The 27,328-nt window shown below is 45.0% G+C and overlaps 3 protein-coding genes across 5 annotated transcripts in view; 2 read left to right on the top strand and 1 right to left on the bottom strand.

Annotated features, from left to right (window-relative positions):
• The window catches only part of SEPTIN14 (septin 14), a gene marked incomplete at both ends in the record, with an annotated part of 257,692 nt that overhangs the window by 1,100 nt on the left and 229,264 nt on the right, over positions 1–27,328 (top strand). The window lies entirely within an intron of this gene.
• On the top strand, positions 1,697–14,659 carry GUSB (glucuronidase beta; the record flags this gene model as incomplete). Of its 2 annotated transcripts, XM_084250873.1 has the most annotated exons (12): positions 1,697–1,906; positions 3,178–3,363; positions 3,584–3,765; positions 3,915–4,057; positions 4,401–4,588; positions 4,939–5,091; positions 5,315–5,493; positions 5,589–5,735; positions 7,725–7,809; positions 9,575–9,751; positions 11,624–11,759; positions 14,352–14,659. In XM_084250873.1, the coding sequence occupies 12 exons, from the start codon at positions 1,697–1,699 to the stop codon at positions 14,534–14,536; spliced, it is 1,971 nt and encodes a 656-aa protein (XP_084106999.1). In that variant the 3' UTR covers positions 14,537–14,659. The 2 variants fall into 2 exon arrangements, with proteins under 2 accessions (XP_084106999.1, XP_084107000.1); XM_084250874.1 differs by lacking the exons at positions 1,697–1,906; positions 3,584–3,765; positions 3,915–4,057 and having other exon boundaries at positions 3,297–3,363.
• Positions 19,783–27,328, bottom strand: part of VKORC1L1 (vitamin K epoxide reductase complex subunit 1 like 1) — a gene marked incomplete at both ends in the record, with an annotated part of 43,759 nt that continues 36,213 nt past the window's right edge. For both annotated transcript variants that reach the window (XM_084249346.1, XM_084249347.1), the window contains 2 exons: positions 19,783–20,009; positions 23,787–23,896. In XM_084249346.1, the coding sequence (XP_084105472.1) occupies positions 19,783–20,009; positions 23,787–23,896 (337 nt within the window). The remainder of the gene's footprint in view (positions 20,010–23,786; positions 23,897–27,328) is intronic.

The following is a 27,328-nucleotide window of genomic DNA, read 5'->3' as shown; positions in this document are numbered from 1 at the left end:
CAAAGCTGGCATCTGAGCCAAGTTGGAGAGATGATCTGGAGAACAAGAGAAAGAAAGCTATGGCATCCACAGCAACACTGGGAAGGTATTTGTGGGCCCAAGGAGCAGGTGTATGGGTAGAAATGCATGAGGGGTAGGGGATATCACTGAAAAGTAGTCAAAAACAGATTCACAGTCAAATCACATGGTGAGTCCAGGCTCCAAGTATACAATAATGATAAATAGACAACCCAAGAAGAGACTCAAAAAGATCTAGTCAAGATAAGTGGAATCTGTCTGTGAACCAAACACAAACTGAAGCGGTGAATGGGGAGACATGCAGGCCTGCACTGGGCCCAGGTAGGTTGACTGAAGTAGCTGAGAGAAAACCTTCATTGATGGACTTCGATTCTCTCTCAGAAGGGCAACTTGAATTTTACTACATTAGACATCCCTGGGAGAGGTTTCTGAGCAAAACTGACCTTATAAGGGGTTTGGGTTTTTTTTACATCTGTGAAAGGAGATTGTTTTGTGCAATATTGCTGTGCACGGACTTTTCTGAGGTAACTAAGTTTTCACCTCAGATTTCAGACTACCGTGGTGTTTCACAGTGTATCTCATTACAAGGAAATTTTCTTGAGGTTAGTGGGTAATTTAGGGTCAACATAACCCCGTTTGTGACTATGTTAATCATAGAGAGGAAATGCAATGTAAGAGGAAATGCAATTCAATGATTAGAGTTTAATCCCACTTATTCCTAATTTTTAGTCTGGGGGTGTTTTCTGTTGCAAGATGGCGAGGGTCTGGCTATAAGATTACTGAGACCAGGGCCTCCCCGGTGGCGCAGCGGTTGAGCGCTGGGTTGTGAAGCTGCCCACAGCCTCTGCGGAGCCGGTTCCATCCCCGGCTGCTCCCAGGCCACCGGAGGGTCCCGCATGGCGCGCAGACCTCTCCTGCCGCCCGCTGCTCCCCTCGGCAGTGTACTTCGGTCCTTCTGCCTGCTCTGCTCCCCGCTCTGGCTCTGGTGAATTCTCTCACCCTCCCGCGCTTCTGACTGTACCCAGTGCTTGTATAAACAAATCAATCAATCTTTAAAAAAAAAAAATATTACTGAGACCACAAGCCCCCTCTCCTTGCTTCCTCCTGTTCCAGGAAGGCCAAAAGTGAGCCCGCCCTGTGGGGGGTCAGTCAACACCTGACCAAGGGTTGGCCAAGGGTTATGAGGTGTGGCAAGGTAGAGGCTTCACGCAGGCGACCCACATCTCAGCCCAGCCTTTTTGGAAAATGGGAACCCGGCCCAGTCTCCTCCCACCGGTGCCTGGGGCGGGAGTCAAGGGCAGGGGTGGGGGGCGGGGAAGGCAGAGGGTGCGCGGGGGTGGGAGGGGGGTAGGGGCGGGAGGGGGGCGCAGGCCCCGGACCTTCCTCCCTTCGGCGCTGGGGCTGAGGGTCGCGCCCCTGCTACTGCTGAGCGACCGTCGGCCGCCTTACCGCGGGCGGGAGGGCGGGCGGGCAGGCAGAGGGCCCGCCGGGGAGCGCGGGACACCAAGGCGCCCAGGCCTGGCTCTGCTTTAAACCGCGCGGCGGGGACGTCAGGCGAGCACGTGACCTGGCCCGGCCCCGCCCCGCCCCGCCCCGCCCCGGCCCGCCCGTCCTCCCCGGCTGCGGCGGCGCCCGGCCAGCCTGCGCCCTGCACGCGCGCGAGCCGCCCGCGGGAACCATGCTGCGGCGGCCGGCGGGGCTCTGGGCCGCGCTCGGGCCCCTGCTGTGGGGCTGCGGGCTGGCGCTGCGGGGCGGCATGCTGTACCCGCGGGAGAGCCCGTCGCGGGAGCGCAAGGACCTCGACGGCCTGTGGCGCTTTCGCGCCGACTTCTCGGACACCCGGCGCCAGGGCTTCGAGCAGCAGTGGTACCGGGCGCCGCTGCGGGAGGTGCGGCCTCCGGGGAGGGGGCGCCGGGCCTGGCGGGGAGCCCCTGGAGGCCGCGGGGCGCGAGCGGGGCGCCTTCCCCAGCGTCCTCGGGGCTGCCGGCCTGGCGGTGGTTAAAGGGAACCGGCGCGGGGCTGGGGTTGGCCGACCGGGAAAGCGGGCGCAGGAAATGGGCGGGGAGCGGGGACCGGCACCCCGGGGAGCGCAGGGCCGCCGCCCCAGCTGCACCCCACCCCCGCGGGGAGACTGAGCCTGGGCTGCGTCTGCGGCCGCGCGCGGCGGGGTGGGAGTGTGTAGCGCTGGACGTTCGGGGCCAGCTCAGCCTGGCAGGGAAGACTTTGGGTTGCGAAGCTCAGCTGGAGGACCGAGCTGGGCACCCAGCCAGCCGGCGGCTCCACTCCAGGTCTGCCCTCTAATTTTGGCCAGTCCACCGAGAAGAGGGCCTGAGGCACATCTGTGAGTCCCTCTGGCCTCTCCCCCTCCCAGATCCCGCGCAGGGTTCACGGGGAAGTGAGGGGCCCGGTTGCGAGGCGTGCCCACTCGTCAGTTTTCTCTGGCCTGTACCCCAGCTCTTGTATGCATAAATAAATCTTTAAAAATAATAATAATAATAATAAAAAGAGCAGCCCCTGCCAGCCTTCCTGAAATCGGCGGCAGCTGATCATCTGGGGGGAGGGCGGTCCACATGTCCCACATTCAGGGGATCATCCCCAGGCTGCTTGGAGGCTCACTGCCTTGCCTTCCACCTGACTGCTTCAAGAGGCCAGAGGTCCAAGAGATTCTCTGAGGGGCTCAGGTACACTCAGTTCTGCCAGGGTGTCCTGAGGCGGTGTCCTGAGGCGGTGTCCCTCGGGTACTGGCTCCAAAAAGCCTGCCCTGACTCCTAAGGTAATCAGTCCCCTGCCACTCCCCATCCCTCTCAAGCTTTTTTCCAAAAAGTGCCCATCACCTGGCCTGTTCACTCTTTTCCTACTAGCACCTAAAACACTTTTGCTTTTGAATGAGTGACTGACAGGTGTGTACTTCTAGGAGTTGTGAGAATTAAACGAACTCCTTAAAAGACATTGATCAGATGCTGGCAAGACATTGATCAGATGCTGGCAGAGAGCCGTCATGGTGGGGTGACCTGGAATCCCAGGGTCTGGGAGAAGTCACCTTGTTCAGCCTTCCTGTAGTCAGGGTTACAGGGGGACTGGTCTCTGGGAAAGTAGCTCCTGGGCCTGAGTCCTAGATGCCTAGGTGATCTGGACCTGATGCTGGCCCTTTGTCCACAGTCTGGCCCCACACTGGATATGCCTGTTCCCTCCAGCTTCAATGACGTGGGCCAAGACAGGTATCTGCGTAGCTTTGTCGGCTGGGTGTGGTACGAACGGGAGGCAACCCTGCCTCAGCGATGGACCCAGGACCTGGACACAAGAGTGGTGCTAAGGATTGGCAGCGCCCACTACCATGCCATTGTGGTCAGTGCAGGGGACAGTGGGCAGGGCTGGTGGGCAGGTGTGGCTGCTGAGCAGGAGGGAGGCTGCCCTGGGTGCCTGACTGCCGGCTGTCACTCCTCTCTGGTGAGGCCACGGGCAGGCCCTCAGCCCCCACATACTGTACTTCTGTGTGAGGGAGTGCCTGAGATGGCCGCGTCCCCTCCACGTGCTCTGGCCTGCTGTTCCCTCCCTGTGTCTGCAGTGGGTGAATGGGGTTCATGTGGCAGAGCACGAGGGGGGCCATCTCCCCTTTGAGGCTGACATCAGCAAGCTGGTCCAGAGTGGGCCCCTGTCCTCCTGCCGCATTACCATCGCCATCAACAACACGCTCACCCCTCATACCCTGCCGCCAGGGACCATCCTCTACAAGAACGATACAGCAAAGTGAGCAGCACCCTGCTTCCCCTCGCCTCTCCCAGTGGTCTTCCCATTAGGGGTAGGGCTGCCTTGGCAAAGGTGAGGCGCAGCAGGCATGAGCTGAGGCTGAAGCACCCAGGGCAATGTCCCAGTTGGCTGTTGTCCTCCCACCCTAGGTATCCTAAAGGTTACTTTGTCCAGAACACAAACTTTGACTTCTTCAATTATGCGGGACTGCATCGGCCTGTGCTCCTCTACACCACACCCACCACTTACATTGATGACATCACCGTCAACACTGATGTGGACCAAGACATTGGTAAGGGCTCTGGGCAGCAGCTGCCCTCAGCCAGATCCAAAGTGGCCTAGTTTCCTGTGAGGAAAGATACCCTGGCAAAAAGGCTTTCCCAGCATTTCTTAACCGTCACAAGGTCCTATGCACCTAAGAAGCTAAATCCAGCCCGTCCGAGCTGGATATACCCGTATTTTGTGAGGAAATGAGATCTGATGACAGATGGAGCGTGCTTACCTTAATCACATAACTCAGGATGAATAGCTCAGGAGTCACAAGACTCCATGCCCCTTCCCTGCTGTGCTGCAGCTCTCATCTGTACACCTCAGGTCACTTTCCTCTCTCGTCTGATCTCTTTTGTCTCCTGCAGCGTTAGTGAACTACCAGATTTCTGTCCAAGGCAGTGAACATTTCCAACTAGAAGTCTGTCTTCTGGATGAGGAAGGCAAAGTCGTGGCCCAGGGGACGGGAGGACGGGGCCAGCTGCAGGTGCCGAGTGCCCACCTCTGGTGGCCATACCTGATGCATGAGCACCCTGCCTACCTGTACTCATTGGAGGTAATGGTGGTTAGTTCTGGGGCTCCTGGAGGCCCTCTGTCCCCAGCCAGAGGCCCTGGCTTCAGCAGGGGCATTGGACAGGAAGACAGGCAGGCATCATCCTCTGAGCTTCCTAGTCCATTGAAGTGATGTGTTCCGGCCTGATTTTTCTCAGCCCTTGGTGGAGAGGCCCAGTTTTGAAGAGCGTGGCCAGGAGTCAGGGTGGACAAATGGCAGAAGCCTGTGATTTTTGCATCTCCCTCTTGCAGTGGGTGGGCTGCTGTGGTTTATGAGGGGCCTTCCTGCTTCAGGGTGGATAGGTGTGGGGCCCCAGCCAGGGATGCCTCCCACCTGGTGCTTGGTGTTCCTAGGTGAAGCTGACAGCACAGACGGCCGCTGGGCCTGTGTCTGACTTCTACACTCTCCCTGTGGGGATTCGCACTGTGGCTGTCACAGAGAGCCAGTTCCTCATCAATGGAAAGCCCTTCTATTTCCATGGGGTCAACAAGCATGAGGATGCAGACGTGAGTTGGGGCTGCTGGGTCCCTTGGGGGCGCTTTCTCATTTTCATCTTCCCCATGCCCCCTGAAACAGTTGAGGGTAGAGTAGAGCAGTTAAACAAATTGTCTGCTAGGGCCTGTACTTGGGCTGGTAGAAGTCTAATGGGGAGACTTGAGAGGTCTGACTCTAGAAGTGCATCTCCAAGGGGGGCGGGGGAGGGGGACACTCTGCTCTGCTGCCTCCTAGATCCGAGGGAAGGGCTTTGACTGGCCACTGCTGATGAAGGACTTCAACCTGCTGCGCTGGCTTGGGGCCAACGCCTTCCGCACCAGCCACTACCCCTACGCGGAGGAGGTGATGCAGCTCTGCGACCGCTATGGGATTGTGGTCATTGACGAGAGCCCTGGTGTGGGCATTGTGCTACTGTGAGTGCCCAGTGCCCATAGTGCCCAGCCTGCACTGCTTGGCGGGTCCTGATGGATTCCTCTTTCCTCCCTCTGTCTTTCCCCCTGCCCTGCAGCCAGAGCTACAGCAACGTGTCCCTGCAACACCACCTGGAGGTGATGGAGGAGCTGGTGCGCAGGGACAAGAATCACCCAGCCGTTGTGATGTGGTCAGTGGCCAATGAGCCCACTTCCTACCTGCCACCTGCTGGTGAATACTTCAAGTGAGTGTCCCTGCCTCCCCCAGAGCGGGTCAGGAATGGGACCTCAGCCCTCCAGCCTGGGTAGGCCTTGGCTGGGAGTGTGGAGGTCAGTCCTGGGCTGGGCCTGTGCTGTGGTCACCATCCCTCCCAGCCCAGACTCAAGGGGGCACCATATCTGAAATGAAATCCAGAATTAACCTAAGCTTTTTATACCAACTTCAAATTTTTAACAAATCATGATAGGCCTGTGATATAAAGGAAAGTCATTTCACACGAATGCATAGGCCTGACTCTAGAAGGCCCAGTGAAGGGTCAGACCTGCAGCTAGAAGTGGACTCTCCCTGAGAGCACATCCCAAGAGCTGATGGGGGAGTGCACCTTGGCTTGCGTGGGCGCCCTTTCCTCCCGTGCTATGCATTCCTATGCACATTTCTAAACTGAACGCCTCTAGATGAAGCTGCAAACAAAACCAAGTATGAGTTTCCCTCACTTTTTATGGTTTCACCATTCCTGAGAGATTTGGTTTGTGTTAAAACTGCAAAAAACCACTGGTGCTTCAGGTTTGGGTTACACTTTATAAAATCAGCTAATTGTGGCACATAAACAGCTTTTTCAATGGCATGCATACGTTGTTCTAAAGTTTCGACGTTGTTGGACAGGACCAGGCTGTCTAGAGTGCATGGTCCCATACACTAAATGCCAGTACCACCCCCTCCCTCTGCCCCCCAGGGAACAGCACTGCAACACTACTTAAAAAGAGGGGTGTCTCCCCATATGAGGAGGTTTACTATTTCTGAGGGAGGCTCGACACCTGGGGTGTTCCTTGGCTCCCTCTCTCACAATTGGACAGCGGTAAGGAGGCTGCAGAGGGGAATTATTTCACATACTGTAGAGTTGGGAGAGGCCATGGAAATGCCTCCTTGGTCATACAGCACATCCCAGTTGGTGGAATGCTTTGAGCTGAGCCATTTCTGCTCTGAGGAGTGCCCGGGCCACGAACCCCGCAAAGGCCAGCTCCCAGTACAACCCCAGAGCCTGTGGGGTGGGAATATGGAACTGGGGCTGGTGGACAGAATTTCTGCTGTGAGGGCGTAAGGAGTACAGGTTCAGGAATTGATGCCTGGGATTTCAGATGAGCTTTGGGGGAAAAGAGAGGGAGATGCCTGATTTTTAGGGCGGCAGGGATGGGGCAGGGTATGGCTAGAGCTGCCCAGACTGGAGATGCTCAGCTGGGTATGGGAGCTTCAGCTGACCAGCAGGTTGTTTGAGAGTATGGGTTTGGGGCTTGAGGGTGAGGGTCACTGGTCTGATATGTAGAAACCACAGCCTTCTACTGGGAAGAGATGGTGAGAGTGTGTGAAGGTGCTGTGAGGAAAGTGAAGGGAATGACCCAGTGATTGCTAGGAAGGCCTGCCCACAGACTGGTCCCGTTGTCAAAAGCCTCTTCACCTGCCCTCCTTGGTTAGCACCATTCAGGATAAATGCCATTTCTTCAGAGTCTGTCGCTGATTCTCCTGATATAGAGCCTGTGTTCACCCCTTATAATCCTCCTGTCTCCTCTCACTGCAGTTAGTAACATTTACCCATGAAGCTCTGTATGTAGCTGTTCATGTCTCTAGCGAGTGTCCGGTACAGGGCACACATTCCCTAACTATTTGTTAAATTAATATTCCATCCTCATTCACGCCCCGTCCATTCCTGTTTTCAAGTTTTTTCAGAGCTTCCAAGCCTAGTTTTTGGCACTGCCTAGGACCTCATCCCTGGGTCTTCTGGCCCCTGCATGGTGACCTCTCCCCTGGGGGTAGGACTTTGGGAGGGAGAAAGAATGACATCAGGGGACATGCCCTAAGGACTAGAGGAACATGGTTACTTCCCTGAAATGCACTTCGAGGTAGGGCAGAGATCAGTGTCTTTGTCTTGGTGGCGATGGGGGAAGGGAGGAGGTGAGCTGGGTATCTGAGAGGCCTGCCTGGACTGATGGCACCTGTGTCTTCTGCCCTCCATGGACAGGACGCTGATTGCCCATACCAAAGCCTTGGACCCCTCCCGGCCTGTGACCTTTGTGACCAACTCCAACTATGAAGCAGACCTGGGGGTGAGCCTGGGGGTCTCCGTACCACTTCTGTCTGACCTCTAGTCCTGCCCTGATGCTTGCTAAAATGAACTGCTGGGAAGAACTCTATCCACTGGGCACCATGGCTTCCTAAATCTGAGGAGGCTGGGAAGGGAAAGATTTAATTCATTCTTAGTTCAGACTCAAATTTTTATGCACTTCAATTTAACATCCTCCTAAAATGGCAGCAATTTAAGGGAGCTCATAGGTGCCTTGGTCCAGTGTTCCTTAAACCTGGCTGATTCTCACAATCACTAAGGGAAACTTTTTGAAAGTACAGCTCTCTGGATGCTGATTTAGTAAATTTAGGGTGGGAACATAAGTTTTTAAAAAAGCTTTAGTGATTCCATCAGGAACTGTCTTTGGGAACCATTGACAGAGCCAGCGCCCGCTGTTGAGAATGGAAGGGACAGGCTCACCCAGCCGGCTGGACCACAGAGCCTCCCTCACTGTTCTGGCCACAACAGCTCCTGGAAACGATCCAGTGGCACTGAAGCTTTAAGTGACAGGAAATAAAAAATGCTTCTTTGCTAGAGACTTGAAGGCCAGGGCTTCAAAGGAAAGTGCTACAGAAAGAGAAATTATCCAAGGGAAGGATGGATTAGAAAACACTGTGTACAGATTTAAATTATGAACCCTTATTTTAGCCTGAAAGAAGAAAAGAATTTGTATCTTGTTGCCATCTCTCAAGAATGCCCCTACAAAGAACCATTAAGGCTGTGCTTAAGCACTAGTGTGGCACAAGGCTGACCTCAACATTCTTGGAAACTGACTGTTTTAGTCTTCTTGTGTGGTCAGAGAAGCCTTTGTGTGGGCACCTGCCTGGCTTCTTGAGAAGGTTGCAGATTTACCTGGTGGGATGTGAACAGTATGTCCACCCAGAGGCACCTTCCCAACTTCTGCCTGCACATTCCTGCCACAATTTGGGCTGTGTTCACTTGGGAAAGACAGAACATATCAGACCCAGTGCAGGTTTTGGAGACACATTTGTTCAAGTAGCATTAGATACTAGTTGGGTCGTCCAGTCTCAGACATGAGCTCTGCATCTTGTAGACTCACAGTCCTGCTCCTTCATCTCAACTGTCCTCTCAGGAATTTTCCAGCCAGTTTCTGGCCTACAGCACCAGCTCATGGGTGGCGTGTTGGGCCAAGATTCTCTGGAAGGAGAAAAACTGCATCTGTCCCTCAGTTAGGAAGAGTTCTTCAGGGCAAGTGAGGGGAGATCAGTGGAGGAGCATTGCCCAGGGGGGAATAAAATGCAATCCGGATAGGCCCCGGGCGTCCACTGAGGCTAGCTCATCGGGCGTCTGCGCTGCCTGTCAGCTTACAGGGCCCAGCTGCAGCCGGGGGAATGTCAGCCCACAATTAACAGACTTACTCCATTCAGGTCACTTCTTGACAGCATCTCCCACTTTGTATGCCAGAGTAGCCCCACAAGTGCGAGTACTCACTATTCTACAATCTTCTGGTTTATTTTTTTTTAAAGATTGATTTATTTATGCATGTAAGAGCTGGGGTACAGGCCAGAAGTGTGGGGGGTGAGAGGATTTACCAGACAGAGTGGGGAGCAGCAGGCGAGACAGGAGAGGGCTGCTGTGCCAGTGGGTAGCTACCTGGACAGCTGGGGATCAAACTTATGCTGCAAAGGTTGCGGACAGCTTCGTAGGTTGCGTCTTAACCCCTTGTGCCACCAGGGAGGCCATATACTCTTCTGGTTTTTGAACAAACTTTACCACTCTCGTCCCAGGCACCGTATGTGGACGTTATCTGTGTGAACAGTTACTACTCCTGGTATCATGACTTTGGGCACCTAGAGGTGATTCAGCTGCAACTGACAGCCCAGTTTGAGAACTGGTATAAGACCTATCAGAAGCCAATCATTCAGAGCGAGTATGGAGCAGACGCCATTGCAGGATTTCACCACGTAAGGAGTGAACAGCCTGTTTTTCATACTTGGACAGTGATGTTACTCATCGGCCTGAGTTAGAAATGGCCTTCCCCGTCCCTCTTGTACTGATCATGGCCTGCCCTTGCACTTGAAACTGCCCATGTCTCAGGCCCCTGCCTTTCTTGTGTGGTCCCCAGAGCAGTCTCCCACTAGCTGCTTACGTGGTCTTCTAACCAGTCTAAACCCAGGGAGTTTAGTTATTTGTTCTCCTGGCTATGAGGGCAGTTGCTCTCCTTTGCTCTCACTCCTTTCCCACATCCTTGCCCTCTGCCGTCACTCCTGGACAATGTACTCTTCACGCTGCTCATTGGCTCTTCCTACTCTGGCTTGGGCTGTTCTGCCCAGATTTCACTATAGTCATCAAGTAAATGGACTCTTATTCTGTGTTCATGTCCCCGTTCAGTTTACCTCACTGGCTGCAGGTGGAGTAAACTCCTCTGCTCGGTGTCCATCGCGGCATTTCTCACTGGGGACTTTCTCCTTAATCACACTATGGGCTTCACATGAGAGACTGAAGCCTATTATTTATTGTTGCTCCCCAAGCACACAGCAGGCACTAAATATTTGTAATGGAAATGAGTGAAATCTTGGAGCAAGGTTAAATCATTAGCTTTTTCCTCACTACTTTGTTCATTTCATCACCAAAGATATGCTTCTTTGTCTTGTGGGGATTTTGTCATGCGGATTCTTGAAGCACAGCCTCTTATCCCACTCCAACCACTTCACACCTGTCACAACTACTGGGATTCCCAGTGGACACACTTAATATGCTTATCCTTGGTATGCTGAGTAGCTGCCTACTTCTGTAAAAAGGTAAAATGGGGGAAATATGAAGACAATATAGATGCAAAATTGTTCTCCCTCTTTGAAAAGGTAACCAACTGAATTTTTCAGAAATGCTGAGTCCTGGTCAGTCATAAAACCTTTCGAAGGGATGGAAATGTTTTGTATAAGCCCATCTCTGAGTTATTGCAGGTTCTGTTCCACATCACCTCCATAAAATGAATGTTGCAATGAAGTGGGTCACGTGAGTGTTTTGGTTTCCCAGTGGATACGAAAGTTATGTTTACACTATACTGTAGTCTATTGAATATGTAATAGCATTGCCTAAATATATATATATACCTTAATTTTAAAAAGTACTTCATTGCTAAAAAATACTGTCATCTGAACTTTCACAAGTTGTGAGGTTTTTGCTACAAATCTTCAATTTGTAAAAATCAAATCTATGTACAGCTCAACAAAGTAAAGCACAATAAAATGAGATATGCCTATATCCACAATGGTAGGCACTAGCCACATGGGATATTGGGGACTGGAATTGTTACTAGTAGGCCTGTGACTGACTTGATTAAGTTTAATTTAGGTTTAAGTTGAAATAGCCACTTGTGGCTAGGATTAGATTAAGCAGGCTCACTTCCATTAAAACAAAGGAAATCTATATCTTGCCCTGCAGTCAACTGCACCTTTAGAAATTGAATATATTTTCAGTATATCCTATTATATAGGCTTTTAGTCCTTCTTGTTGGAAAAGAAAGCCAAAGCCAACAGGGTTTTGTTCTCTCCTAAAATAGCTGAACTCCTACATCTGCTTAAACATCTCCGACTTAAGCCCAAAGATGCAATTTTGTTTCCAGTGTAGTTCAACTTTAAGACTGGTCTAGTGAGGAGAGATGAAGAGTAAACTCATCCTGGCTGTGTGCTTGTACCAACACCAACAAGTCCCAGTCACTGCTGCCCACCGATGACAGATATTTTGGTCATCATCATGTGGATCTTTTGTTTTTATCTAACTTTTACAATTCTGACAGTTCTGACTATTAACTCTCTTTTTGCCTTGAATTCCAGGATCCATCTCTGATGTTCAGTGAAGAATACCAGAAAAATGTGCTACAACAGTATCATTTGGTTCTGGATCAAAAGCGTAAAGAATATGTGGTTGGAGAGCTCATCTGGAATTTTGCTGATTTTATGACTGAACAGTGTAAGTAGCAGTGGTTTTTGAAATCTAACATTACTGATATTTGATATTTTAAGATTGGCTTTTCAGTTCTGGAGATTTGCTTGTAAGAATACTGGATATAAGATGGGGGTGGGAGGTGGGAAGTTGATTCAATCAATGCTACCTAATTTCTTACAATAAATTGCATTTAGCAAACAACAATTGAAACTGCCTGCTTCCTGGGTTGTTTTCCTTTATTTTTTTGGTGTAGAAGAACTGGGGTGTAGGCCAGGGGTGTGGGGGTGGGGTGAGAGGACTCACCAGAGACAGAGTGGGGAGCTGAACAGGCAGATTTTACTGAAATTCACTGCTGAGGGGAGCAGCGGGTGAGACAGGAGAGGTCTGCTGCACCTTATATATGTCAGCTCCCTGGCCAGGTATCAAACTCAGGTCGTAGCGGTGATAGTGCTGAGACTTAACCCCTAGGCCACCAGGGAGGCCCTATTTTATGGTTTAAAAATAAATGGGAGAGACTGTCTTGAGGCAGAAATGGCTAACTTGCCTTTGTCTGTTTCACCACAGTATGAGGAAAAAGTGGACTTCGTATTGGGTTATTTGTGGGATGTATTCGTTATTCCAGAAGAAGATACAAAGCATGAGAAACGTAGTCTTTTAATATTATTCACTTGCAAAAGGCAGATTCACTAAAGACAGTTAAGTTTCAAAGTGTTTTGAACGTATGTTTCACAGTCTCAAAGTGAATATGACCTGCAGTCTTTCTCAAGCTGAGATAGATGAGGCTCCTTCAGTTCCAAATGAAATATTTCCCCTTTGCCCCTGCACCTCTAGATTACTAGAGTTTTGATATACCATGAATTTAGGATAGCAACTTGGGAAGGATTTGGTAGTTAGTGGGAATTACATTACAAAGACAGGTTTAATTAAAAACTAGAATGGAAAGAGGTAAAGAGAAAAGAATGAGAACATGAGCTTTTACTCTGCTAGGCAAATTAGATTAAAGGTGTCTGGATTCTGAAATTCACCCTGAATTTTGTGAATAGGTACTGGCTTTGTGTAATAAGAAATTAGCTGAGTGACCTTGAACAAATCACCTACCCTTTTCATAAGCCTGTGAAGCAGGGATGGCTGTTGCTTGTCACCTTGCAGGTTGAGGTAGGGATTCTTTTTTTTAAAAAAAGATTTATTTATATAAGAACTGGGGTACAGGCCAGAGGCACAGGAGGGTGAGAGGATTCACCAGAGACAGAGTGGGGAACAGAATAGGCAGACTGAGGGGAGCAGCGGGTGAGACAGGAGAGGTCTGCCACGCCATATGGGTATCTCCCTGGCTGATGAGGAATCGAACCTGCGCTGCATGGGCTGCATGGACCTCTCCACAGCGCTGCGCTCAACCTGCTGCTCCACCAGGGAGGCCCTGAGGTAGGGATTGTACAAATGAAGTGGTTGTCCCAGGGACTGACATTTACTTATTGAGGAAAAAATTACCATTGTCGGGGCCTCCCTGGTGGCGCAAGGGATTAAGCACAGCACTGTGAAGCCCTCCGCAGCCTCTGCAGCACAAGTTCAATCCCCAGCCAGCCAGGGAGCTACCCACAAGGGGCAGCATACCTTTCTGTCTTGCCTGCTGCTCCCCTCAGCAGTATATTTAAGTCAATCTGCCTCTTCTGGGCCTCCCTGGTGGCACAGCGGTTGAGCGCTGGGTTGCGTAGTTGCCTGCAGCCTCTGCAGCGCTGCTTCAATCCCCGGCTGCTTCCCGCCCACTGGAGGAGGGTCCCACATGGCGCGCAGACCTCTCCTGCCGCCCGCTGCTCCCCTCAGCAGTGTACTTCGTCAGTCTGCCTGTTCTGCTCCCCGCTCTGGCTCTGGTGAATTCTCTCGCCCTCCCGCGCTTCTGACTGTACCCAGTGCTTGTATAAATAAATAAAGATAAATCTTTTTTTTAAAAAAAAAAAAATCTGCCTCTTCTGCTCCCCACTCTGTCTCTGGTGAATCCTCTCATCCTTCGCACCTCTGGCTGATACCCCAGTTCTTATATGCATAAATAAATAAATCTTAAAAAACAAAATTACCATTGCCTTGAACTTCTTGGTAGAAAAGATCTGCTTTCCATGAGCAGCATTCATGGTTTCTCTAGGGGGAGAGAGAAAGTACTCTGAGAGCAGCCCTCACAGCCTTGCCAGCTTTGCTCACTCCTGGCTGCAGCGTCTGGCAGACCAGGCAGCAGTGGTGGGGACCCTGCTGGGACTCTACCAGGAGGGTTTGAAATCTATCAGTAGATCTCACTGGGCACCTATGACTGGAGGGACTCTAGTTTCCAACAAGAGGGTCGTCTCTTCAGAAAGATGAAGCCTTTCCAGGGTCACTATGTTTTAAACCTTATTTTACAAGTAAAAGTTTTGGACTTTTTTTCCTCTACCATTCAAAAAATGTACACACTGGGGAGCTGAGGTGTTCTGGGGAGTGATAGTATTTTAACCCATTAAGTGCTCACTTCATACACCCAAGTAAGCCTAAACTGTATAAGACATTTCTATTTAGTGCCCAGCTTGGCTCCAGGTTGGTTTCATTTTGGCCCACCAGAAGTCATCTGAAACACTTTTGCCTTGTTTCTAGCACCAACAAGAGTACTGGGGAATAAAAAGGGAATCTTCACTCGTCAGAGACAACCGAAAAGTGCAGCATTCCTTTTGCGAGAGAGATACTGGAAACTTGCCAATGAAACCAGGTACCACCAGTCAGCTGCCAAGTCACGGTGTTTGGAAAACAGCCCGTTTACATTTAATTTTTTTAATTTTTAATTTTTTTTAACCCATTTACATTTTAGAGCAAAAACCATCTGTACTGGATAGAGACTACTTCCCCATCCTTCCCAAATAAGGGGTGATTCCACAGCAAACAAAGCAAGTGCTTCCTGGATTGTGTGTGGCAGACCAGAAAGTTTCTGGTCTGGACTTTGTAATCTTCTGGCAGAACGGTAACACTGAGGTGAAAATAATAGCATTTGTAGTATGGAAATAAAGAGTTGATTTAAAAGTGACCATCCATTCATTGATTGATCGGTATTCTTGAAAAGCATCTGTGATTATTTTTGTATTGGCTGTTTTCATAGTCTTACCCGCACGAGGACTCGCGAATCGTGTTTCAATACTCACATCACACGCAGAGTTGCTGCTCACAGACCATGTGCACCCAGAGGAGTAGCTCTACAGCTCTAGGGCCATCGTGGTCACATCCCAACCAGGCCAACCTTTTCTGAGTGAGTAAAAGACAACTGCTGTTAAACTCCACAGATGAGCAGAAGTCAGGACAAATTTAAAGGAAGTGATACCTGATATTGTGCCAGAATAGTCAGCAGGGTCTTTGTATCAGTTTCCACATAGCTGACAAATAAGTAGTAACAATCATTAAGAGTGAAGGAGTGTCTGCATTGTGAGGGCTCTTAGGTTACATTCCTCTAGGACACTGTCCCAACTATAGCTAAAGACTAGTCTTGACAGGAATGAACAGGTGAGCAGAAAGCCCACTGGCCCTGTCACATTGACTCCATTCAACTTGATACCTCTTTAAGCTGCCCTGGCAGACAAGTGCTTCAGGCCTTTGTACCTGAACTCTGCTCCCAAAGGATGGTCTTTTCTTACAGAATCTTTCATCTTCAACAGGCTCCATTGAAGTAACTAAGCTACATGATTCCCAAGACCTCAGTATTCATTAATGCTGATTTAAGGCTGAATGCTTTGGAAAAATATTTCTTTTGGTGTCCACTCAAATGGAAGACCATGGACCAATAGATTTTCACATAGAACTTGATTCATTTCACTTGTGGTTGATACCATGTGTACACATGCCTTTTACACTTCCTCTCCAAAATCCATGAACTGATAATTTTACCTAATTTTATTGGGCATTTTTTGGACCAAATAAAAATGCACTCAATTCAAATATTCGATTAAGATTTCTAGTGGTTCCATATTTCTTTTGTTACCACTAAACTTTAAGAGACGGTTCAAGGTTCTCAAATTAAGTTCTGTGTTGCAGTTTAATGTCAAGGAATAATACTGAAAAGTCTTTACTTGACAAAGAAAATACAATGTTTTAAAACTTAGGGATAAGTTTCATTTCTTAAATCTTAAGGTTCTAGCACAGAAAACATTTTTTGTTCTATGCAATTAAATATTTCAAATGGATTCATCTTTCTTGAATATATTACCTTTTTCAAAGATTGTATGGGAAAAACAGCTGATTTATATACATTCTGTGTGCTTCCAATCCTGTGAGCAGTAACACCTTTTTCATTAATTCTTGACATCCTCAAACTCACACCAGTTCTAAGAACTAGAATCTCTATGGATTCTGCTCGTGTCTTCACACGTTACATAAAACTAAAGATAAAAGGAATCAAGTCAGTATACTTGTAGAAATGAGGTCCTCTTTTTTGAAATGTAAAACTGTAGAATAAGAATGATGGCAGCACAACTTCCACAGGTAACTTCTACATTTATTTTATACCAAAAAAGTTATGTGCAACAAATAAACATTCTTACATATTTACATTTGTTTTTACCAGTTAGCAAAACTGTGTCCTAAATCTCTGATAAAGAATATCTCTATCTATATTAAAGGGGAAATCTGCCCAGTGAACTCCATTTTGAATGAATGTTTACTCTGGAGCTTAAAGCACTAATAATAAATATTTTTGATGGAACATACTATACAGATCATACACCTAATACTTAGGTCATGCCTAACACAGTTTTATAACAAGACATTTCACCTTTTCTGGGCTCATTTGTGAAAAAGGTTGAACCAAGTAGTCTGGACTCCCACCCCTGCCCTTTTGTTTTATTGAAGGGTAGTTCTCACAAATTAGTAATCATAAGTGCTGCCTAAAATATCTAAATAGAAATGTTTCACCAATGTGTGTGTGTTGGGGGAAAATAGATGAGGACAAAGGTTGCACATTAGGTACTCCTGCCCAAGTCAGCCACCAAATGTGACAGTGGTTTCTTGTTGGCGTTTATCTAATACTGATTTTCAAGACAAGAGCTCCTGTCAGCGTTCACTGGTTTCACAGAGTGGCACCAATCTAAGATATGAAGTAACTGCTGAAGGAAACCTTGCATATTTTGCTGGTCATGTTAAAACTAAATGTCAATGAAATACAAGCCAATAAATAGTTTTAACTGTAGTCTTGGTCCTATGTCCTACTTAGTAGGCCCAAAGATCTTCTGTTCCAAGTTTCAGATCTTTGTATGTTTGTATGAAAACAGTCAATGAGTTCAACATTCTTTAAAAGTAATGGATATAAGGAAAGGCTTCACACATCAAATAAAAGTAATTCCTGGCACACAGCTAGTTAAACCTGAGTTATTTCACCAGAAGTCCACCCTCACTGACAACTAGCTGTAATAAAAAACCAAATAAAACTTCTAAAACCACCTAGATTCTCTAGGATTTATCATCTAACCACAACCCATTTCTTCAAATGACATTTATGACTATCAAGTAAATGAGGTTTCATTTTGTTACAAATTATTTCAAAAACAAGAAGCATGTAACTACCGCTAAGAACAAATTCATTTTTTCCCTTAAACAGTTCAATTTTGGTGGCAAGTTATGTGTTGTTTAAATGTTCAATCTAAAATAAGTTATTCAAATTTTATAACATGTTTTTTCTCCCTCTTCTGGGATGGAATGGATGATGCAGAGGGAATCTTAAAATCTTCCAGAGCAAAAATACCAAATAACACCCATTGGGGTTCTGTCGCTTACTAAGATAGTGGCATTACGATGCTGTTATTTCAGGCAGCACAAGTTCACTGCTCAGTGAGAAAAAGGTTATGAATTCTGGGGTCACAGGAATGTGACAAAATTTTTTTATACAACTGAAACTAGTGTTTTCCGCAAGGCTTGGAAAGCAAAGGAAAAACTTGAAGGTCTTTTACATCTTCTCACGTAAAAGTTTAAGTCACTGCAACATCAAGACAAGCTTTAACTATACTCTGCTGCTGATATAAAAGATGAAAAAACCGTTCTAAATTAGGACACAAGGAACTTGTTTAGCACAACCGGTGTATTACATATACCACAGAAGTCTTAGCCGTTAAGCCATTTCCACTCTATCTTAGAAAAGAGAAGCAGTAAACTGCTTGGTAGAACTAGAAGCACTGCTACAAGATGACTTCATTGTTTCTCCATAAACACCAGACATCTAATCAAAGCTTCCAAAAGTACTTTAACTATAGAAACAAGAACAATACATACAAAATAAAACAGGCATTGAAATATTCACATTCATGGGAAAACAAACCTTGATGAAATCTGAATTAAGCTATCTTTTACAAAACTGGTTAAAAGTTCATTACAATTCAGACTTTAAACCTGCCTGGGGGCCAGAAGAATACATTGCATCAATTATGACAGTTGAAAACTGCTGAACAGTTGCTGACTGGACACATTATGATTTACAGAGCAGAGCCTGTCCCCTCCCTTCAAAAAGAAAGCAAATAAAACACTCAGAAGTTACCGGTCTATTTTTAACATAATGATTAATCGAATTGTAAGCAAGACATTGCTACTACTTCTCAATCTAAGGAATAAAATGATCATATAGAATCTTTCTGCAGAATGCAAGTTTTCTACTTGTGGTAAGAAAGGAAGGAAGGACACTTCTGCCCAAGTTCAACACACAAAATATTTGGTTTGAGATTTAAGACAGAAGGCACTTTTAACATTCTGATATAAGATGTTAACCACAGAAACATACTGTCACAACTTCATTTGGGTTTATTCAAATCACTTTTAAAAATTCTGCGTTTATGTAGTTTTTAGAAAGAGTAGTGACAACATTTGCTGAATTTCATCTTCAGATAGTTCTGCCTATAGTATTACTCCCAATTAGGCAAACTGAGCAGCATTTTAGCCCTAAAGTTTACAAAGTCAATGTTTCACCCTAAAACAAACTAGACATTCGATTAGTTAGTGCAGAAAGAAACATGGAAAACACTACAGAGCTACCCAAAGAGAAATCCTACTCTGGAGCAAATGGGCTTACACTGGTTATTTCAAAGTCATAATACTGTCTGGTTGACTGGCACCAATATCATGGAAAAATATCTGCATGAAATTTAAATTGTAAGAGACTTTTCTTAAAAATGCCATTAATATTTCCAACTTTTCTGCAAAGAAATCTCATTTTCCCATCTTTAGTGTTCTGAAGGCCTTGGACTTGAAGGTCTGGTCACGTGACTCATTCTGTAAGGTTATAATTGATCCAGTTTTATGACTAGGCACAAGCTTGACTTGAATGTCCAAATTTAGTTTCTTCCTTTCAGAGGAAGGAGATGAAAGAGAACCAACCACCCCATTATTTTTGCCGTCAATGCTGGACCCACAGCTGTCAGTACTTTGCACAAGATGCTCTGTATGGACTTTCTATTTTCACTATTTCTTCAGTCAGTGTTGAGCTGACAATTCTTCATTGCTACACTTCACCTACACTGTACAGTTACGTTCTGCAGGGATGGATCCAATATTTCTACCTTTATTTACAAATATCACATAAGTGGGTTCTAGTTGAATCTACATATTTAAATCCATTGGCTAAAAACATATTACATATTGTAAACATGGCAATATTTAATACAGTATCTATTCTAAAATATTTTCATGTCATGATCACATTTGTTATACCTGAAATTTAATTTATACACATTAGAGAATTACTAGCATTGGTTGCTCACTTTACAATTGAGGGCAGGGGGCTGGGACTACATTTTATTATTTCAGAAATATCCTCAAAGTAAAGTTAAAGCTTGTCTTTGATTGGCTTGGTGTATCCTCTTTATCTTTTTTGTATCCATATTTAAAATGAAGATTGACAGAGAAAATAGCTAGGGCCCCTTCTAATTTACAGGATTTTAAAAATCAGTTTAAGATACTTAGGATAAGTGTCTGTTTTGAATTAAAAAAAAAAAAAAAAAAACTGCTGCAAAATAAACTTAATGGAAAAGGGACTTAGACTGTCAGTTAAGAGTTTGTCAGGTTGTCAGTCCTGCTTGGGCTGCAGTTGCCGTTTCCAGGCCTCGTTCAAGTAAACTAGTCGTTTGTAGTTGATGATTAGAAGAATGAAGTTCAGCACGTATGTGATGACACAGATGATGCAAAATTCCTTCAGCACAAAGTACAGAATGTAGGCCAGGTACAAAGAGCCTACTACAGACACAATGGAGGACGTCATGAGGATTAAAGCTGCAACTGCACTTGCTGTCATGCCTGTAACAGAAAGAGACACTTGGCTCAATCAGACCTTGACGGTGGAGAGAAAGTGTCTGAGTTGAAAGTAACATTTTGATTTGCTGCAGTGCTGGAATTACCAATCTTACTGTAAAACACTATGCAATGTGAGAACAACTGGTCTCTTTTTTTAAGGTTATGCAGATTGGCTCGGCAGACAGGATACCAATCTTATTTATTTATTTATTTATTTTAAAGATTCATATATTTATTTATACAAGCACTGGGTACAGTCAGAAGCGCGGGAGGGTGAGAGAATTCACCAGAGCCAGAGCGGAGAGCAGAACAGGCAGAGTGACAAAGTACACTGCTGAGGGGAGCAGCTGAGGGGAGCAGCGGACAGCAGGAGAGGTCTGTGTGCAATGTGCGAACCTCACCCAGTGGCCAGGGATCAAACCGGAGCTGCTGAGGCTATGCGCAAATTTGCAGCCCAGCGCTCAACTGCTGCGCCTCCAGGGGAGGCCGAGGATACCAATTTTATAGCTCCAATGTTTCTAACTTGTCAAAATTCTAGGAACTATTACTTTAGTTAAGACATGCAAAGAAAATATGCAATCTTGTAATCACTTTGCACTGGAGCTGCTTTGTAAAACTGGTAGCCCTACCTTTCCTAACGAATAAAGGAATCTGAGGACCAAAACCTCTATTGAGCAGAGAACATCTGGTGAGACCCTCTCCTGTCTTTTCATTATATATTCCCTGTAGGGTAAGGAAAAATGTCAGGCTTTTCTGCCCTCCCGCCATCAGGATAGATGATGGATCCTTGAGGTTGAATGCATGCCTGATGGCGGGCACCTGGAGTAGGGTGTGGGCATAGGTAGATGGGATTCACCTGGGCTAAGACTGTGCTTTTAAGGGCGGCATCATGGAGACGCCAGAAGCAGCAGAAGCTGAGAAGCCGAAGCAGAAGCCGAAAGAGAAGCCGAGAAAGCAGCAGCAGAAGCCGAAGAGAAGCAAAGATCACCAGACAGCCCAGATAGAGTGAGGATTTGCTGGGGGCTGGGAGGCCTGCCAGCCTCCCGGCCCCCCCAGCACCCCTGCCTGCCACGTACCCGCTGAACCCTAATGAAAACCTGCAAAACCACTGAAGACTCTGACTCCTCCTTTACCAGGTCTGCATGGGATCCTAGAAAACCTGCTCAGTGGTCCTTCCAGCCCTTACATTCCCTATCTGTGAAATATAAAATTTGTTTTCCCATGTTTAGATCAAATTGATCAAAAGTCACAATGGGAGATGATAACACCAACAAGCTGGTGAAGGAAAAAAAACCATGATACACATTTCAGAAAAGTCTCACCCTGGAGGATACGGGAAACATTTGACCAGTTGGCTACATGTGGATCAAACCAGATCGAGAAAGAAGGCAGTTACATCTGCTAAGTGGGGCTTTCCAGACAAAAACCTGCCCGAATTCTTGACTGACATCTTCACATGTATTGGTTTATAATTTCCTGTAGCCAACACACACATTTACTTTCAAGGAGGAGAAGACAGCAGAGTACATATTAAACAACCCTCCTACTTAACAACTACGTATAAGGGTAACAAACAGGAAGAAATAAGAATAGGTGGTAGGGGCTTTGAAGAGGTTAATTAAGGAGCTGAAATCTCTGCTTGAATGAGAAGCTGCCTGTGAGCTGCAGCCTAGCCTAGTCTTCAAACAATTAAGATATCGTTGGATTATTTAAGACAATCTTAAGTGATTTACAGGAATCAGCCACACAGAAGCATTTATGTAATGTCTGTGGCTGATTTCTCACAAAAATGGCAGAGTTGAGTAGTTGTGACAGCGAGCTAAGCCTAGGTTATTTGCTATCTAGTCCTTTACTAAAAAAAAAATTGCTGGGCCTCCCAGGTGGCGCAGTGGTTGAGCGCTGGGTTGCGAAGCTGCCCTCAGTCTCTGCAGAGCCAGTTCGATCCCAGGCTGCTATCCTGGCCACCAGAGGTGGGTCCCGCATGGCGCGCAGACCTCACCTGCCGGCCACTGCTCCCCTCAGCAGTGTACTTCGGTCCTTCTGCCTGCTCTGCTCCCCGCTCTGGCTCTGGTAAATTCTCTCACCCTCCCGCGCTTCTGACTGTACCCAGTGCTTGTATAAATAAATGAATAAAAAATAATTAAATAAATAAATCTTTAAAAATAAAATAAAATCACATACCAAAAAAAAAAAAAATTGCTGACTTCACCTATGCTAAATATCTTTAAACAAGACCAATAAATGGAAAACAAAGTAAAAAAGTCTCACTCCTAGTCACCAAGCATCTTTTTCTATGCATTGTATGTGTGTGTGTATCAACATAAACTTAACTCATACCCATTATATCACAATTTTTTCACTAAACTATGTCTTGATGTTTCCGGGATAAATATATAGACTTACTTTTTCCTTTAATGGTTACATAGTATTTTCTAGTATGGATGCAACCTAATTTACTCAACCATTACATTTTGCTAAGCTACTTCCAATTTTTTGCTATTTTAAACTATACTGCTATGAATACCCTTGTGACTGTATTTATATTCTTCAGGATGAGTATACAGAGATGGATTTGGGCACATTTGATAGGACTAATGAGAAAAATTTAGATTCACACTTTGCCTATGAGCAAGTCAATTTCACACGTAAATAGCAGAGCTAGCTGGTAGATAACAAGATAAAATATTAACAATTGAAATACAAGGGTAAAAATGTAGGCATGGAATTCTTACCTCATAAAAATTCTTATACAATCAAAACTTACAAAACAAATGCAAAAAAGAATGGGTAAAATGTAACACATGTGAAATGGATTCTTATCAGGATCCCAATAACGAAATTTGGCCATAAAGGAAATTAATTGTAGTAAAATTAAAAAACAGCTACTAATATGGAACTTAAATTAGAAATTTTACAGGAAATACTTTTACAAGAGTAAAAGTTTCAGGAAAATCTGACAATTGAGGGAAAAGCAATTTGATAGATAAAAAATACTTCTGCTTTCCCATTTATTGTTATTTCATGTCTGAAATTTATTTTGAAATTACTGGGTTTTTTAAAAGATTTCTCTTTCTTTCTTTCTTTCTTTATTTATTTATTCATTCATTCATTCATACATACAAGAACTGGGGTACAGAACAGAGGTGTGGGGGGTGAGAAGATTCACCAGAGACAGAGGGGGAACAGATCTACTGTACATCTACTGATACACACTGCTGAGAGAAGCAGCCGGCCGGCGAGCCAGGAGAGGTCTGCTGCGCCATGTGGGTTTCTCCCTGGTTGGCCGGGAATCGAACTAGTGCAGTAATGGGTGTGGTGGTCAGCTTCATAGGTTGCGTCTTAACCCCTTGCGCCACCAGGGAGGCCAAAGTTATTGTTTATTTTGAAATAATTCAGAGGAAAGGGTTTGTGCAAGGAGTACCAATTATATTAACAGTTGATCATAGTATTGTTTAAAATATAGAACATTTGAAACCTTGAACTTCAAAGTAAGAAATTAAGGGTTATGCTTCCAAGGGAGACTGCTTGGAGTAATAACTTCCCTGTGTGGAACTGGTTTTTCTGGACATCATGTGATACTGCCACAGATACCAAGTTCAGCATCAGCATCATCAAAACCTTAATGAACCAAGTTTCATAACACAAAAATTCACTACAAATTAGTGTGTTTCTAGCTCTAATATATACTTTAATATAAAGACACACTTCAGGATAAAGACACAAGTACTAAATGGAATATAACGAAACAATCTTGTTTTTGTATTGCTGTATGATACTTACCAAGCAATAACTGTAGTATATAAAATATAAGTCCAAAGACACTGTTTGGCTGGTTTAATACACCATCCTTTCCAAAGATGGAACCCAGAAGACCAAATCCTCGACCCCATCTGTAAAATAAGGAAAACCAGTAACCCTGTTTTCTTAAAAACGTAAAATCTGAGAATGCTACACTAACACTCATCCAAATCTCTAAGTTGCCAATTTCTATATATTCTCTTTTCCAAAAGATCTAGGACAGAGACTCCTCTGATAGCATTAATATTGCAGAGGAAGGACTTTCTCAATTAAGCCAGGATCTCTAAGCAACACCATTGTGTTGACACTTTGGGTTAAATAACTCTTGGTGATGGGGGGTTGTTCAGTGTATTACAGGGCTTTAGCATTACGCCTGGCCTTTACCCACTAGATATAGAATCGCCACTCCTCATGCCGGGGACAAAATTACCCCCAGTTAAGAGCCATAGATATACACTGTCCTATCTCTTCAAAGTATGCAGACTGAAACATTGCTTCCTGACACATTTCAACAGGATATGCATTAGAAAATATATGCTGAAGGTATCCTTAAATGTAACACTAATCAGAAACTGAAGATCTTTCCTCAAATCTTATCTCAGGAATAACTGATGCATTGTATGTCCCATCAGTTATTTTCAGTTAAAGTTCAAACCTTGCATTTGACGTAACATTTTCATAATCTTATTTTCTTAAAAAAAAAATCACTAAATGTAACAAAATCTGATAGAAATATCAAATGAAAATTTACTTTGTTCTAGGTGCAGGTGATGGTCTCCAGCAATGAGTAAGTCAGACTAGGTGGGCCCTTGAGGCGCTCATATTCCATTTAGAAAGTAGTTAAAACTGGTGAATAAATAAGTTGCCAACAGAAAAGGACCAACTTACTAATAGATTCACAGGAAAATTGAAGAGGGAGGTCATTATAGACCAGAGCTTTTGAGAATTGAAAAGTGCATACAATCACCATGGGTGCTTTTTAAAATGCAGATTTTACTTCAGTAGGTCTGTGATGGGGTCTAAGACTGCATTTTCAAGCAAAAGAGTGCTCCAAGGTGATGCTCTGGTATTTAAATTTTTGTTACTATTAAATGTGCAATTATTTTGCTTTTAACATTACACTTCAATAATATCAATATTCTTTTAAAACAATAATTTAAAAATTCTCTCCAAATTAATATATGTATATTTGAATTATATTTAATCATATGCTACATATTGATGCTCTGGTCAATAATGGACCACACATACGACAGTGGCCCCTCTATACAGCTGAGGTGTGTAGTTGGCTGTACCATCTAGGCTGTCAAGTAGGCTCTGATGTTTGCACAATAAAATCACCTCAACTATTTCTCAAAATGTATCCTGATTGTGACTGGGTGTGACAGTGTGTGTGTGCACACTTGTATATAATATGTTGGGAGGAATTATCCCCTATCCCTCAAATTTCTAAGAGGAGATCTCAATATGAGCTCAGATCTCCATCTGATCAATACTTCTTGCCTTTTGTATACTTCCATACCTTCACATATTCCTGGCCAGACCAGTGGCTACAACTTAATTTATCCACTTACAAGAAGGAACTGAGACCCTTCTGAATTTCTTCTTTGGGATCTATCTACCTAAACAAAGCTGCAACCCGAATTATTTTTTTTTTAATTATGGTTAAAAAAACCACAATAAAACTTATTATCTTAAACATTTTTAAGTGTACACCTCAGGAATGTTAAACATATTCCCACTATTGTCAAACAGATGTATTATTTCATCCAGTATTTATCTTTTTCATCCTTCCCTTACAATTTTTCACCCATTTCTCTACAGGGACAAGCCCACTTGGTAGTAAATTTCAAGTAAAACCCAACGTCAAGGCAAATCAAAGGAGTTGAGGGGCACACCCCCCCCACATCTTTATTGGGATTATTATTTTTTTTCCAACAGTTGGTTACAAAATCATGGAGGTTTTGAATGGTCCACCCCACCCTTTATCTCAAGCCCTGGCATTTCTTAAAATACTTTTTACTGAAGTATCAAGAAAAGTGCACAAAAGTATACAAAGCAAAATGAATTTCCATGAGCAGAATATATTTGTGTACTAGCACCTAGTTCAAGAAAAAGAACATTACCAAAACCTCAGAACTCCCTTTTTTCCTCCTAGTCTCATTTATTCTATTAATTTTTTTCCTTACATTGTTGTAGTTCCCATAGTTTCCCCACCACTGTATCACCTGTGAACCATCACCATATTCCCTTGTGTTCATCCCCCCCCCCTGTTTTGCCCCCACTCCTCCCTCTCCTTTGCTGTATGCCTCAGTTCTATAGTCAGCTTGCTAGTTTTGACTTTTTCTGGACCTTTTGTTTGGTCTCTCTCTATTCCACATATAAGTGAGACCATCTGGTATTTTTTTTTCTCAGAAGAACTCTTAAGCTCCCTTTACAATTACTCCTCCTCCCCTGCAATAATAACCACTATCCTTTTCAAATAGAATATTAAATTATAATTTAAAGTATATTGAAAATACATTAAATATGAATTTGAAATGATAAAATATTTGATAAATCCTAAGAAACAAATTATAAGTTGGACACCATAATCACCACTTAGGTCAGAAAATGGAACTCTGATATCCCCTTAATGTGGCTGAATCTAATCAGATGCTCCTGTTCTCCAAAAGGAGAGGTTCTCCAACTTTTACCCATGAGTTTCTATATGGACTTATCACAAGTGAAAATTCCTAGAGATATGATTTAATTTGTCCCTACTCCCATTTTCTTTTACTTGACATGTTGCGTCACTTTTAAGCTATATATTCCTAGTCCTGGCATTTTTTTTCTTTTCTTTTTTTTTAAATTTATTTATTTATTTATACAAGCACTGGGTACAGTCAGAAGCGCAGAAGGGTGAGAGAATTCACCAGAGCCAAAGCGGGGAACAGAACAGGCAGACCGACGAAGTACACTGCTGAGGGGAGCAGCAGGCACAGCAGGAGAGGTCTGTGCGCCATATGGGACCATTGCCAACAGCCGGGGATTGAACTGGCTTCTGTAGAGGCTGTAGGCACCTTTGAGCCCAGCGCTCAACTGCCGCGCCACCAGGGGAGGCCCTATACCTGCATTTTAAAGTCTCAATTTCACAGAAAGTGAGTTTCCCAGGAACACATTATATCAAACATACCTATAATAAACCATAATTATATCCTTTTCTGCACAGACTGCTTTTCCTGGGGTTAATAATTCTTATTTTGCTTGTTTAGCTCTCCATGCCTCCATCATTAGTTTTTCAAAATCCTTCTGAGTAGTATTTTCAACAATTTCACCCATATCAAGAAATCTGTGAACTGCACATTCTGGAAACATCTTCCCCGGAGCCCTCAAGCCGGCATATCCGCTCTGGATGACACATTCAGGTTGGCCGCTCTCTAGACTTGCTGCACAACTGTCACCCTGAAACTTCCAACCTCTTCCCCATACTGGATCTTTCTTTCCTTAGATTTGGCATTGTCCTATTCACTTTGGTTTATTAA

This window comes from Talpa europaea (genome assembly GCF_964194135.1).
Source record: "Talpa europaea genome assembly, chromosome: 12".
Lineage (NCBI taxonomy): Eukaryota > Metazoa > Chordata > Mammalia > Eulipotyphla > Talpidae > Talpa > Talpa europaea.
This window is presented reverse-complemented; position numbering and strand designations above follow the sequence as displayed.